Raw genomic sequence first — 14,611 nt, forward strand, 5'->3', positions numbered from 1 at the left:
GGGGGTCCAGGGTGGAGTGGAGACCGCCGAGGGGACAGTCTGTCAGCTACCAGGTGGGGAAGGACACGCGCTGCAGCCAAGGCCTGGACTCGAAGTGCTGGAAGCTGCCGTCAGCCCACCGCCCGTTCCTGGAGGGGCCGGAGGGGCCCGCACGTGCGCAGCACACCTGGACAACGAAGCTTTCCAGGTTCCTGAGGGGGAGCCCTGGGCACTCCGTGCACGAGGACTCACGTCTCACACCCGCCCTGTGCCCCCGAAGGCAGACAAGGCCACGCCTTCCTCACTGGCTTCGGCAACAGAACTGAAAACCAAGAGACCACCACCAGGCAGCTTGTAAAAAGTTGGCTTTATTTGTCTCATTCACCTTATCTCAGTTATGCCGCTTGGGCGTCCACAGTGAGTCCCCTGGAAGTCGGGGTCAGCCCGCCTCCATGACCAGTGACTGCGGGTCAGGCGCCCGAGCCGTGCATGGTCAGAGGCTGTGGGCGTCAGATCTCCCCGTGGGACTGGGTCGGACAAGGCCGCGTGTGGTGTGGTGGGTGCCCTGGCCGAGGGGGGACGGGCTAAGGCCCATCCTGGCTCTGCTGTCCACTCGCCAGGTGGTGCTGGGCAAGTCCCCTCGTCCCTCGGTTGGTCTGTTCCCTGGGCAGCACAGCCAGTGAGTCTCAGAGCCCCTTGGACTCGGATGGGCGCCAAACTTGCCGCCTCTACCAGGTCTGTGCCTGCTGCTGGTGGGGTCTGGTCTCCAAGGGGCAGCACGCACCCAGGGGGCTCCCTCCAGGGAGCACCCCTGAGGCTGCAGCAGCTAACTCTGCTGGTCCCCAAGAGGGGCTTCCCTGAAGGCCTTTGAGAAGGTGGTAATTCCTAAGACCTAGGTCACCTATTATTGCAAACAGAATTTGTCTCAGACATAATTGTCTTTTTATATCAAACATGGGCGAAACTTAGCAAAAAACCAATGTCTGACGGTGATGTCACCGTGGATCTGCTGGGCGGTTCTGGTGGCAGTGGAGATCAGAGGCATCCCGTCATTTACTTCACTTGTGTTTGGTCCTAAGTACAGTAAAAATGTTCTAAAAAAATACAAATGGGAAGTCTTCAGCCTGGAAGGTAGTGTGTGGGGCCGGCCACAGCTCTTGCCCTCTTGAGGGGCGGGTGGCGGGGACGCAGCACCCCGGGCAGCACGGAGGGCAAGTTCAGTGATGCCCAGGGCAACTGGACCGCTGGCAGCCCAGGGTCCTCCGCACAACGGACCGAGCTCAGCCCGGTGCGGCTGCAGAGCTGTGGCTCACAGCCCGGCTGCACCAGTGAGGACACCAGGTCAGCCAACAGAAAGACGCACAGACGGGCCAGAAGGGTCTTCTGGAAATTCCGCTCTAGTTTAGAAGAAACTGTGTCCTAAAGAGCTAATTTCAAAAGGGAAAATGATTGTCTTCCAGAGAAACCGTTTTAAACCAGATGTTCCGGCCGGACTGTGACGGGCACGCGCTGGTGAGCCGCCGTCAGGCACCAGAAAAGCCTATTGCCGGGGGCCCGCCCTCCTGCCCCGAGACGGAGACGTTTCAACAATATTTGTGCTTCTAACCAATGAGATGCTCCCTTCGAGCGGGGCAGCCGAGACTGCTGCGGCCGCCAGCAACACTGAGAAAGTGCGAAGGCTAACGCAGGAGTGCCGTGGACACCGGGGCTGCTGGCGGTGAGCTGACCGAGACCCCACTTCTACAGCTCCGCCGCCAATGCCAGAGCAAAAAGCAGAATTTTAAACTGGAAAATTTCTAGCATTTTACAAAGTGGAATGAAAAGAATATGAAACTCAAACACACGACTGAACCGAAGTCCTTGCGCCTCAGCAGCGCCTGAGACGAGCTCCTGCAGCGCGGCTGCCCCGGCCCCTCGGCCGTGGGGGGGGCACGCCGCCTCTGCCGGGTCCGGGAGCCACAGCTCAGAACAGCAGGGCCCCCATGCTGCCGACCTCGCTCTGCTCCTTCACAAAGATCTCGAAGTACTGGTAGATGATGGTGACGGCCAGCAGGATCCCGGTGCCGGACCCGATGGCGCCCAAGAAGTCAGCCAGAACCGAGAGGGCGCCGATGCACAGCCCGCCGAAGGCCGCGGCCGTGGGGATGTACCTGGGGAGGGGCACCGTCAGCCACAGGCCGCCCGGAGTCCTCGGGCCTGAGCCGGGCTGCGAGCAGCTGTGCAGCAACCTGCTCACCCCTGCCTGCGGACCCCGACCCCTCAGGACCACTCCACGGCCCCGTCGGGTCTCGTCTGCTCAGGCAGCCTAACGGTCTAGACTAGGGCTTGCTGTCTAGTAAGTTTGCACACAAGTCACTGACAGCTACTCAAACAGGACCAGTCCAAACTGAGACGTTGGAAACGTCACAAAAGCTTTTGAAGACAGGAACGTAAAATGTCTCCTCGTGACTTTTCGTTGTATTTCTTCTGAACAGCACTATAAACCTAAAACTCTTAAAGGACGAACGAAACGGCCCGCTCCCTCTGCTCAGTTCAGTTCAGTCGCCCAGTCGTGTCCGACTCTCTGCGACCCCATGAACCGCAGCACGAAATGACCCGGCATTTGCCACACTGACTTCCTGTGGCTGAGGCAGGCGAGCTGCGGTCCCCGAGACGGACCTGGCCCTGACTGCGGACCTCGACCCTGGAATCAGCTCTACAGGAAGCCAGTCACACTCGTGTGTGCGTCCCTTCACGTGCGGAGGGAGAGTGAGCTGAAATGAGGTGGCTTAAGGGTCTAAGGCACTCACTATGGCCCACCCTGCTGCCCACGGGGCAGCCCCACCATGAGGGGAGAGGCCTGCAGACTGCCGCAGCCTCCCCACCCTCCCACCTCTGAGTGCAGCCCCCTCGCCCTGCCCGGGGGTTGCGGCCTCCAGCACGGGCCTTCCACACACTGGCCCCTCATAGTGGCCTCCACCGGCCTCTGACCTCACCTGCACTTGGGACGCCCCCGAGACGCCCGACCCCCCATGCTCCTCCTGGAGTGCCCCACAGAACCCGCCCTCTCGGTCAGCACCCTCACCGCAGCGTCCACCACAAGCCCCGGTCTCCCCGCCTGGGCTGCCCCTCTGCGGGGAGGGGCTGAGGCACTGAGTTGACCCCCCGGACTCCGGCAGCCTCAGCGCCGGCACTCACCGGTTGAGCTCGTGGACCATGGACGTCTCTCGGTGGCCCCTCATCACCATCTGCTGCTCCTTCAGCTGCTTTGCAACCTGTGTGACGCCCACCCGGGAGGACGTGAGTCCAAGCCCAGGGCCCACCCGGGAGGGCGAGTCCAAACCCAGGCAGACACTCGGCACGCCACGAGACGCAGGCGCCCGCAGCACCCGCATGCGCTGTGCAGCCGCCGCCCAGGAGGCGGAACGGAAAGCCTAGCTCACCCTGCCTGCTGCTTCCCAGACGAGCACGGGTTCATCCACCCGGGGTCTGGCCACGGTCGCTAACGCTTTGGAACTGGCCCTAGCAAGGACTAACTGCTGTGTGTGTTCAGAGGCCCATCCCAGGAGGAGGGCCCAGCCGAGCCCCCTCGCTCCAGCCGCGGGCGAGGACGCTGGTTCTGTGTCAACACCTCCCAGAGACTGCAACTGTTACTCACGTCCTTGGCGGAGGAGCCTGAGACCTCGATCCACGTCTTGGAGAAGAAGGCACAGGAGCCCAGCATGAACACAATGTACACCACGGCGTGGACGGGGTCTTCCAAGACAGAGCCGAACGACTCGGGCGGGGACAGGTAGTAGCAGAGGCCCCCCACGGGGTAGGCCCGCGCCGGCCCGCCGGAGGAGGTGTCCTGGGGGGATTTCAGGGAGTGGTGAGCGCCGCTCGTCACCCCACCTCAGCACAGAAACAGTTCCGAGCAGGGGCCCCTCGGGGCAGCTGTCCCACCCCTAAGAAACGTCACTGAACCTGTGCCAGGCACAACCAGAGAGCATCTCAGGGTAAACGGCACTGGCCCTGAGCGAGGCACACGGGCGCCAGCACGGCCCAGCCAGAGCCTTGCACCGGCGCCCGGCCCCGCACGGGCTCCCGGGGCGGCCGCACTTACAGACCAGGTGCCCAGCAGGCTGACCAGCAGGTTGCCGCTGAAGCGGGCAGACAGCATCTGGGAGATGACGTACAGGTTGGAGACGAGGGCGGACTGCAGGATGATGGGGATGTTGGACGTGTAGAAGAGCTTGATGGGGTAGGTGTTGTACTGGCCTCGGTAGCGCGCCGACTTGATGGGCAGGTCGACGCGGAAGCCCTGAGGAGCCAAGCAGAGGCGGGGTTCCAACCGCGCGCTCGGGCCTCGCGCAGGGCTCAGACCCGGGCCTCCACGGCCCCTCCCCGCCCCACGCTCAGGAGCAAACGGACAGAAGAGCCCAGAAAAGCTGCTTAAAATGCACCCAAGCACAGCAGCGTTTCTGTCAGAAAACAAAGTCCACTGCATTAGAGGCGCACCACCGTGGGACGCACGGAGTGCTATCAGCGGGTGGCCAGCGGCCTCCCTGCTCCCACGGCAGCCCCGGACGAGCCCCACGCCCACACGGCCTTCTCGGATGCTCTCACTCACTGCAGAGAAGCTAAGCTTCTCTACTTTCCTATGAACACAACCTGTCCCTCTTAAACCCTTCGAAAATACAAAAAAGGTTTCCTTTGCGTGTTTTTTTTTAAAAAAACAATCTCCCAGCGCCTAGAACAGAGCTCAGAATATTTAAAATAAAACCTCAACAATCAAACCCCAAGACCCTGAGGAGCCAGCTTGTCATTAACCACATCACCTAACGGAGCAGCCGTGCTCAGCCCCCAGCACGCGTGTATCAGGACAGCGCGGCTGACCGACTACGGCAGAGCAACAGGCAGCCGAGTCTCCTGTCCAGAGTCGCGCAGACTCACAGCGAAAGCGTGGACCACTCTCGTGAGGACAGGCAACTGTGCCTACAGCCACCCGCAAGCCTGGATGGGCGGCAGCAAGGGCTCAGACTGCGCCGACTCTCACTTCTCTTGAATTAAGACCGTGAAACGTCAGCTCTGCCTCAGCCTGTCAGTTCAGGCAGGTTCCCGTAAGCCCACGGAGCGCCCTCCGTCAGATGCCAGCTGCTCATTTCACTGCGATGCGATGGTTCACGCCACCCCTGGGGTGTGGGCATGGGAAATGCAGACCCTCCTGCCTCCCCAGGGCTGGCTCTGAACCCACCTGGAAATAGATGACCACCGCGAAGACGAAGATGGTGGCGATGAGGTTCATGAGGTTGGGGAGGTTCTGGCGGTAGAAGGCCTCCCGCAGGGCTCGGACCTTGTCGGTGCGCGTGGCCAGCAGGTGGAAGAGCGCGATGATGGCGCCCTCAAACTCCATCCCTGTCACGGGCGAAGGCAGAGGGGGCTCAGGGCGGCCCTGAGCAGCCTGGAGGCCGGAACCGAGAACGGGGCCGGCTCCGGGGCACACGGCGCTGCTCTGGGAACCACAGTGGGGCCTCTCAGCCCTCGTCTCTGTTCTGCAGACCCCCCTGCAGGGGGCTGGCCTTCCGTGTGAATTAACTGATCTCACTTCTGCGGCGTGAGAGTCAAGGGACATCAGGCGTGTGGGGCACCAGGTTTCCCTGGTGGCTCTGCCAGCAAAGAATCAGCCTGCAACGCGGGAGACAAGGGTTCCATCCCTGGGTCGAGAAAGTGCCATCCAGAAGTGGCAGCCTGCTCCAGGATTCTTGCCTGGCGAATTCCATGGGCAGAGGAGCCTGGTGGGCTACAGTCCATGGGGTTGCAAAGAGGCAGACATGACTGAGTGACTAACACTTTCAGTGTCTGAACGGCTATGTCTGTGGAGCTCCGGTTTAAGGGGTCCTGCCTGAGGGGCTCAGAGCTGCCCACCCCACACCCCTGGGGGCTCCCTGGCAGCACAGCACCCAGCTGTGGTCAAGCTGTCCAGACAAGACAGGTTCAGGCGCTCTGCTCCTCACCCCAAAGCCAAGCCAGGGGGACGACGCATGTGCCCACTCACGGCTGGTTGCTGTTGGCACTCAGGCCCCCCCCCGAGCGTCCGCGGGGGCAGGCCAGCAGCACAGCCAGGAAGAGCGCCAAGGAACAGAGCACGCCCACCAGCGGCTCAAGGGGAAGAGCACGAGCGGCCTCCACTGGCGTGGGGACCTATTTCAGTCTAACGACAAGGTCACGTGGATTCTGGAGGCCAGGGGTCGTCTCCGGCACTTACTTGAAAGAAAAGTCAAATGTGTACAAACATTTGCTTCTCCTGGGCCTCTCCTGAGTGAATAACGCATTTAGTGACGAAGAAACCTTTCCTAGCAAGTCACACTTCCCTGAACGTTCAGAACTTTTTCTTGAACACACCCTCGGTAGCCTTACATTCATCATGCACCTGCTGTGAGCCTAGGCCCCGTAAGCTCCTGTTATTTGTCATTTAATCCTGGCAGCCAACGGCGTGGCCAGGATCTGAGCTCAGCTTGCGAGCGCCCACATCCCTGCCTCTTTTACAAAGCTGCCCCTTGCAGAGGCTGGAAGCAACTGGGTGTCCCCCGGGGAAGGCCTGCTGGGAGAGCTGCCCCGCCTGGGCAGTGACGGCCAGGCTGTGCTAAGCGAGGCGGGGCTGGCTGTCCGGAAGGGGCCAGTGTTTGCAGCGTGCTCTCCAGGAGAACCATGCCACGGACACTTCAGGGTCAGCAGAAACCCGTGCCTTCAGAACCTTCACAGACACACGCGCAGGCCAATCAGAAGCGATGCACCTAAGACCGACCTTCTTCCTTGAAACGGGGGCGCGCACCTGCTGTTCACCGAACCCCGCCCACAGGGTGCCTCTTCCCTGAAACAGGGGCGTGTGTGCTGTTCACCGAACCCCACCCACGGGCGCCTCTCCCCTGAAACGGGGGCACGCGTGCTGTTCACTGAACCCCGCCCACAGGGTGCCTCTCCCCTGAAACAGGGGCACGCGTGCTGTTCACTGAACCCCGTCCACGGGGCGCCTCTCCCCTGAAATGGGGGAGCGCAGGTGCTATTCACTGAAACCTGTCCACAGGGCGCCTCTCCCCTGAAACGGGGGCGTGCGTGCTGCTCACCGAACCCCGCCCGCGGGCGCCAGGGCCTCACCTCGGCCGGTGTTGACGGTGGTGGGGCTGAACGCCTTCCACACGATGGTCTCACAGATGTTCGTGGCGATGAACAGGGAGATCCCAGAGCCCAAGCCGTACCCCTTCTGCAGCAGCTCGTCCAGAAGCAGAACAATCAGGCCAGCCACAAAGAGCTGTCGGTATTAAGAAATAAAAAGGTACAGAAACCTAAAGAGACTGCCTGAGTGCTCCCCACAGCCTGGTTCTGCCCCTCCTTGGGAGCTGGCTTCTCCATGGGAGCCCCTGAATGCAGAGGGCACGCCCGCCGCTGGGGGCTCCTCTGTGAACTCAGAAGGGAGCACAGGGCCCGGGCTCATCTCAGGAAGCTTCTCTCAGCCTGCCTCAGCTCTGCTGTCTGGCGGGGGCGGGCATGAGGGAGCCTCGGCCGCGGGGCCAGCCCAGCGCTACCTGTATGGTGATGAGCAGGCAGACTCCGGCGCCCATCTCGGACGGGTCCCCATACATCCCCGTCATCACGTACACGATGGACTGCCCGATGGTGATGGTCATGCCGAACACTGTGGACGAGAAGAGAGCTGCATGCCTGGGGCGAGCACACCGTCCTGGAGGACACGGCGACCAGACGCCAGCTCCACGCCAGGAGGACAAAGGTGAGGCCCACAGACCCTGCCCCCAGGGAGCTCGGCCACACGGACAAAGCGAGAGCAACGCTCAGTGACTCAAGCTCGGGACAGAGCTCGTGGGCGCTCCTAGTTCTGCCTCCTGCTCGACGCATCTCCTTTCAGTGACAGGCAGGGGGAAAGGCCTGAAGCATCACCACCCAGCTTCTTAGGACAGACGCGAACGCAACTCAGGGACGTCCCCAACCTGCACGCCACACTGCAGTCATCATCTGGGGCCCAGGTTCCAGGAGCACTCGCCCAGGTCACCAGACAGGCTCGTGCTTCAGGGAACCGAACACAGACTCGGCCATCAGGCGAGCCTTCCCAGTTCGTATTTAATGCATTATTTAAGGAAAAACCCATCATGCCGCCAACCTACTCGGCCCGCTCCCCTGCCGCACAGCTCTCCCGGAGCTCTCCGAAAGGAGACTTTCCTTTTTACGGACAGTCTTGTGTCCTGTATCATTCACTTCATTCCACCGGGATGTACAACGGAATCCACACGTTTTTGCTGGATTCCACGGTGCTGCATGGATCTTACAGTATGGGACTGGGATTCAACTCCAGCTTTTCGGCTCAGTTTGCCACCCCCGCCAAAATATATACATTCTACTCCAAAGTGCCTGTGGTACACAGTCCCTCTCTGACTTTTTAAAAGTGCTCAATAAGACCAAATTCTTAAGGCAGAAAAAAGAGCAGAAAAAATGTTTTTATAAAGTCCAAGACCAAAGAGAAAACAGCTGATCTATAGTTCTGAAAAATAACGCACATGTATATTCTGAAATCCTGGTTTGTGTCTGAAACTGACAAGCGTCAACTAGATTACTCGTTTGTGCTCAGCTCTTTAACCTACTAACTTAAGATCTTAAAACACGCTGGTGTGGAAGGAAACACGGCCGGGCAGGAAAGTGTAATTACTGTTTCCTGATTAGTACCTGTCAATCCACAGTCAGGCTTAACTTGGTTACCTGTGATGACTGGTCATTGTTCGAGTGACGCTTATGATCTATTACTGGGAAAATGCCATTCTCCCCATTTTTACAGGTGAAGAAACTGGGACATGAGCTGCATCTAACTGCCCAGAGTCACACAGCTGGCACACAGCAGAGCTAAGCAGAGAGGACCATCACTCCTCTAAAGTGAATCCTCTTAAACTCCCACAAGGAGAAATACCACCCTGCCAGGTACTACCACTGGCTAGGCACTCACTGGTTTTTCACACACAATATTCAAATGAATCTTTACCACGGCTCTGCTTCTAAGTGGGAAGGACAGGGCGATGGTGGAGGGCGGGCCCTCCAGCCTCGGGCAGCGTCGCCCTTCCTCTGCCTGCTCCAGCCCCTCCCAAGGGCCCTCTTGCTGACACAGGCCACACAGAGCTGGAGGGCCGAGGGGATTACAGCAACGATGCCCCCACTCCTGCAAAGACAGCCAACCCCGCCCCCCCAAAAACCCCAAGCCAATTGTTGATGATCCAAACTTTGTAGCAAATTCAAAGTCTCAACTACAGACATCTGAACATCATTTACAATCCCACTTACACTTTTGGGCTCCGTTGAAGAGGGCTCGGTCTTTCGGGGTGTCACCAACCTCAATTATCTTGGCGCCAGCCAAGAGCTGCATGATGAGGCCAGAGGTGACAATGGGCGAGATGCCCAGCTCCATCAGCGTGCCTTAGGAAGGGCGACAAAACACAGCTGACGTCAGTGTGGAGAAGCAAGACGCTGGTAAGAAAATGACCGCACACAGCTGGACTGTGTGCCCCAGCAGAAGCCCCACGCACTTCAGTCTGCCCTCAACATTCAAGTCAGAGAGAAGCCCCCAAATATCAGCAGTGAGAGGGCAAGTCAGTTCATTCTGTTTAGGAAGTCACATGGCATTTAAATGGACTACTACATTTAAATTCATGAAGACAGATTCACGCTGGTTGTACAGAGAAGACAGGTTTGTCTCTTCAGTTAACAAAAAAGGGTGACGTTAGAATAACTTCCAGCGTCTGGAGATGAGGGCCATACCACTGTATCTAGTTTCGCGTAAACCTCTGTTTCCATTACACTAGAACAAGTTATACTTCCAGCTGATCTGGAAGTTAATTTGAACCATATTTTTAAAACGAGTTAATCAAAACCAGTATCAGCATAAACATTCAAAATCCCCCCTCACCCCAAACAGGTAACTGTTCAGAGTATACAGTACATTGTCTGTGCCTTTATTTCTTTGGACACGTACATGTAACCCGTAGATACGGACAAGACACAGCGGAGAAACAAATTACACATTCTAAAGAATGTTATCAAAACAGGAGAGAGATAGACATGTCATCATTTCAGCTGCTTAAAAGGCACTCTAGTCTTCCCACGTTTTAGAAACCCCTACCACGTCGACTTGTCTTCTCGTTGCAGGCTTTGCACCGCATACAAACCAGTTCTGAGCAGGGTGACGGGCCTGGTGCTGAAGCCAGCTCTCACTAGGGCTGTTCTCAGCACAGCATGCGAACACTCTCTAACACTCTGGACTCCATCTGAAGCCAAGCCTGTAGGGTAGCTGCAGGCGGCCAGTCGAGCCCGCGCAGCGTGGGGTGCAGGGGTCAGCCTACCTCTGTTGGAGGCGAGGATCACTCTCATCCAGTAGAAAGGGTCAGCTGAATCTGAAGACATGATTCCAAACAGGGGGATCTGGAAGCAAGCAGAGAGGAGCCAGGCACATGCTTCCGGCCCCCGTGCCCCGCCCGGGCCCCGGACGGCGGCCCCAGGCCCGGCTTACCTGGCAGCACACCAGGAAGATGAAGAGGGTGATGGCGGTCCAGAGCACCTTCTCCTTGAACTGGATCTGCAGCAGGGCAGAGCAGGCCAGGATGGCGGGTCACCTTCAGAGCAGAGTGAGCCCAGCGGGCGAGGCGCCACCACAAGCAGAGCGACAGGGTGGGCTCTGCCCAGGCTCCCTGCTCGGCTCACAGGAGAGCAACCGCGGACACGCCCCGCCACGCGCCAAACGCGAGCGTGCGTGCTCAGCCACACCCAGCTGTGTGGCCCCATGGAATGTAGCCCGCCAGGCTCCTCTGGCCATGGAGTCTCCCAGCCAAGAATACTGGAGCAGGTCGCCATTTCCTCCTCCAGGGGATCTTCCCGACCTGGGGGTCAAACCCACGTCTCCTGCGTTGCAGGCGGACTCTGCCACAGAGCCACCGGGGAATGCTTTCTGTACCTAAGGCACAGATGCAGAGACCGGCGCACGCGGCACCCCATTCAATCTTCACACAGCGTGACGTCACCCTTGCTTTTACAAGAAAACTGAAGCTTAGAAAAATGGACTTCCCCGGTGGCTCAGACGGTAAAGCGTCTGCCTACAATGCGGGAGACCCGGGTTCCGTCCCTGGGTCGGGAAGATCTCCTGGAGAAGAGAATGACAACCCACTCCAGCACTCTCGCCTGGAAAATCCCATGGACGGAGGAGCCTGGTGGACTACAGTCCGTGGGGCCACAAAGCGACTTCACTCGCGGATCCCACAGCTGTCATGGATTTGAGTACAAAGCCTGCGCTCTTAACGGTCCACAATGAACAGTGTACGACCTGACCCACAGTCAACGAACGCTGCAACAGAAGGGGGTTCCTAAACCAGACCCGCCCTCACGGCACGGGAGCATCACTTCTCACTTAAGGGTTTTGCAATGGACAAAACCTCGCTGTGCTGGAGTCAACTAATCTGCAAGCCGTGTTTGTGTATCCTCCAGCATTCTCCATGAATCAAGGGCAGACCGATGTTACATACAGCGGAGGAGGACGGAGAACTGCATATTCACCCGACTCATAACTACTGCTGGCGGCTGTTCAACGAGAGTTTTCACCTCTCCTCTGGTGTGTAAGCAGGACAGGTGACCATTCAGAATCATTTTACAGGTGACCGAGAAGCATCACTGGGGAGACGCCCTGCCCAAGCCCCCTCTGCTCTGAACCCTAAGTGTCTTCATAGCACCTGCAGGCCGCACAGCAAGAATGAACGGCTTTAAAGGCTTAGAAAACACAGGCGCTGCTCTGTGGACTGAAGAGAACACAGGCGCTGCTCTGTGGACTGAGAATCCTAACACGGAAACACCTTGTGAGTGAAGGTGGTAAGTGAACAAAATCGTGCTCTTTAAAGACACCTTTTAAGCTTTGTTCTAAGTGAGCATGGAGCCGGGGTCACAGCTCTGCGGTCAGCTCAGGGCTACAGCGCCTCTGCGCTGCCCACGGTGGACAGGGCTCAACAGGACAACCGCACCACGGCGGGGAGACTGGACACTGAGACGCTCCACGTGCAGCTGGGGGCGTCCGCGGAACTCTTCCTCTTGAGAATGCTCCATGCACCCCTTCCCACCAGGGAATCAGGAGGCAGCCAAGGAAAGCAACACCCTGCCAGGCTGACCGGTCGTATAACGAGCTAGAGGCGATCCTTTACGGGGAGAGACGGTGGACAAGTTTCACAGGACTCCTCATTCTTAAATAACCAAGTCTCCTCTCCTGGAAGCACCCAAATTCAGCAGCAAAACATCAAGAAACGGTCCCAGCTTTGCCTCCCTACGTCTGGAGTTCACTCTCTTGGCAGAATCCTCTCAACCTCTTCCCTACCCCAAAGCAATTTTCTAATCTGTCTGGCTCCCTGCCCACCTCTTCTGTTCTATCAATACCGAACGCCCTCCCACCACTGGTCTTCTCTGCCTTAGCAGACTCCATACTCATGCCATCAGGATTCCTTTCCTTTCCTTCAAGGACACGTCTGTTCTCCCTTCAAGTCTGCCATCAGACACAATGTCTTCCAGAGCTAATCCCTTCTGGAGCCACTGCCGTACCTTGCACAAATTTCTACGGCTCTCCCACCTCACACACAAGGCCAAGGTCACACACAAGGCCAAGGTCACACATGAAGAGGCTGTGTGAGGGTGGATCCCAGGAGAGCCTGCATCCAGAGCCAGGCCCTTTCTACTGTGCTGGGGACACGCACGCGCGCACACACACACACACACCCCTTTGCATATCAGCCCCTCTGGGGACACACACACACACACACACACACACACACACACACACCCCCTTTGCATATCAGCCCCTCAAAGCCAGCACATCCGTGGAGGAGACGCAAAGAAGGTGAGGACAGAAACGTATTCCTACTAATTCTCCGAAAGAACCCTTCTGAAGCTGCTCTTCCTTGTTTACCGGCTTCGCTTCCACCGGCAACTCTCACTGCTGGGCCTGAAGCTGTGCGCGTGCAGAAAGTCTTGATAAAGAGTCGGCAGAGCTCTACATTCCTATCTTCCCATGTTTTACTGAACCTGCTGTAAAGACACAGGTCACAATATGCCCTCATTCTCAGTTCAGTGAGGGCACACGAAAAGGCACAGACTCAGTTACACACGGTAAAATTACTGCTCTCAGTTCCTCGCAGCAGCTGAACAGAAAGCGCATCTCCAGGAAAGAGGACAGCCGGCGACCCGCTCCCTGGAGCGGGCGGAGGGAGAGCAGCTCGACCCGGAGGCTGAGGCTCTCGAGGCCTTCCACTCAGGCCAGGGTCCTCGGCGGGGCAGCGCAACCCCCCGGTTCGGGCCACCCGAGGAACGTCCGCAGAGCACGCTCCAAGCGAAGCCCGGCGCGGCTCGGGGGAAAGCACGCCGCCCGGACCAGACTCGGGGAAGGGGCGTCCACTCGGCGCGCCGGGGCCGCTCCAGCGCCCTCCCCGAGCCTTGCTCCAACTCACCTTCCGCTCCGGCTTCTGAATTTCGGGCAGGATGACACAGAAGGGCTTGATGACTTCCAGGAACTTGACTTTCGGGGGAGAGACAAGAGGGGAGTCAGGGCTGCGGGGCCCCGCGCCGCCCCGGGGAGCAGGGCCGAGGGGCCGGGCGGGCTTCCCTGCCAGGGGAGCGGGGTCCCGCCCGCGCCCGTGCTGCCCCGAGGGACTCACTCCCCATGGCGGCGGCTGCTCGGCTCCAGGTCGCAGTCCAGCTCCGCCGCGCTCCGAGTGCCGCTCCGCTGCCGCCGGGCCTGCTCTGGAGCGCCGCGCCTCGCCGAGAGACACGTCAGTGCTAGCGCCGCGGCGGCCGCTTCCGCTTCCGCTTCCTGCCACGCGCCGCGCGCGCGCGCATCGCCCGCGCCGAGACCACAACTCCCGGCGTGCAGCGGGGCCGCGCGGCCTGTCGGGAGTGAGGCCGGACGGGCGGGGCGAGGCGCGGAGCCCGCCGGGAAGCGGGCGTGCGTCTGCGCAGTTGGACCCGCGTGTCGGGACCCGGAAGGCGTTCCCCACGCCGGCTTGCCGCCCCACGCTTCAGGGCCGCGGTGGTCGGTTTCGCGGGGGTCGACCATGAGCTCCGTAGTGCCGGCCTGCGCTGGGGCGTCTGGGTGCCTGGCGCCCGGCAAGTGCGCGGCGGCGGGACGACGGGCGTCCTTTTGTGGGCTCAGCGAGCAAACGCGCGGCCGCTTGGGGCGCGGGCCCCGCCGACTGTGGGGAGGGGGCGAGGCCGGGGGAGTCCAGGGCGAGGAGAGGCGGGAGAGGCGCCGTTGCGACGGCGGCAGACGCTGCGCCTGCCCGAGGTCTCCGGGGAGAGCAGGCCTGCTTGGCGGAGGGCTGTGTGAGGGGAGCGATGAGGTTTAAGGGCCTTGGGCCGTTGGGCGGGGCGAGGGGTGCTGGACGCGGAGTTTGGGGTTTGTGCCCGAGCAGCTGTGATCGCGGGTGGCACGCGGGAGGTAATCTGAGGAAGGAGACTCCGTGCCGTCAGCGTCTGCGGCAGGCTGGCGCTGCTGCCTGGGGTTAGGTGAGCTTCCCGGAGCGCAGCCGGAGCTGGGACGGATGGAGTGGGAGAGCCGCGGTGGCGAGGTGTTCTGCAGTAGTTAGGGGTTGCTATT

The 14,611-nt window shown here is 59.7% G+C and overlaps 1 protein-coding gene across 1 annotated transcript; it reads right to left on the reverse strand.

Moving 5' to 3' along the window:
* Nucleotides 1–331: 331 nt before the first annotated feature.
* Nucleotides 332–13,904, reverse strand: SEC61A1 (SEC61 translocon subunit alpha 1). The gene is made up of 12 exons (XM_069561790.1): nt 13,674–13,904; nt 13,467–13,534; nt 10,502–10,567; nt 10,335–10,413; nt 9,280–9,411; nt 7,524–7,633; nt 7,096–7,249; nt 5,195–5,355; nt 4,064–4,261; nt 3,617–3,808; nt 3,157–3,233; nt 332–2,129 (listed from the first exon to the last, which is right to left on the reverse strand). Exons 1-12 carry the CDS (start codon nt 13,678–13,680, stop codon nt 1,943–1,945), a joined length of 1,431 nt encoding a protein of 476 aa, XP_069417891.1. The 5' UTR covers nt 13,681–13,904; the 3' UTR covers nt 332–1,942.
* Nucleotides 13,905–14,611: the final 707 nt, after the last annotated feature.

This window comes from Ovis canadensis, chromosome 19 (genome assembly GCF_042477335.2).
Source record: "Ovis canadensis isolate MfBH-ARS-UI-01 breed Bighorn chromosome 19, ARS-UI_OviCan_v2, whole genome shotgun sequence".
NCBI lineage: Eukaryota > Metazoa > Chordata > Mammalia > Artiodactyla > Bovidae > Ovis > Ovis canadensis.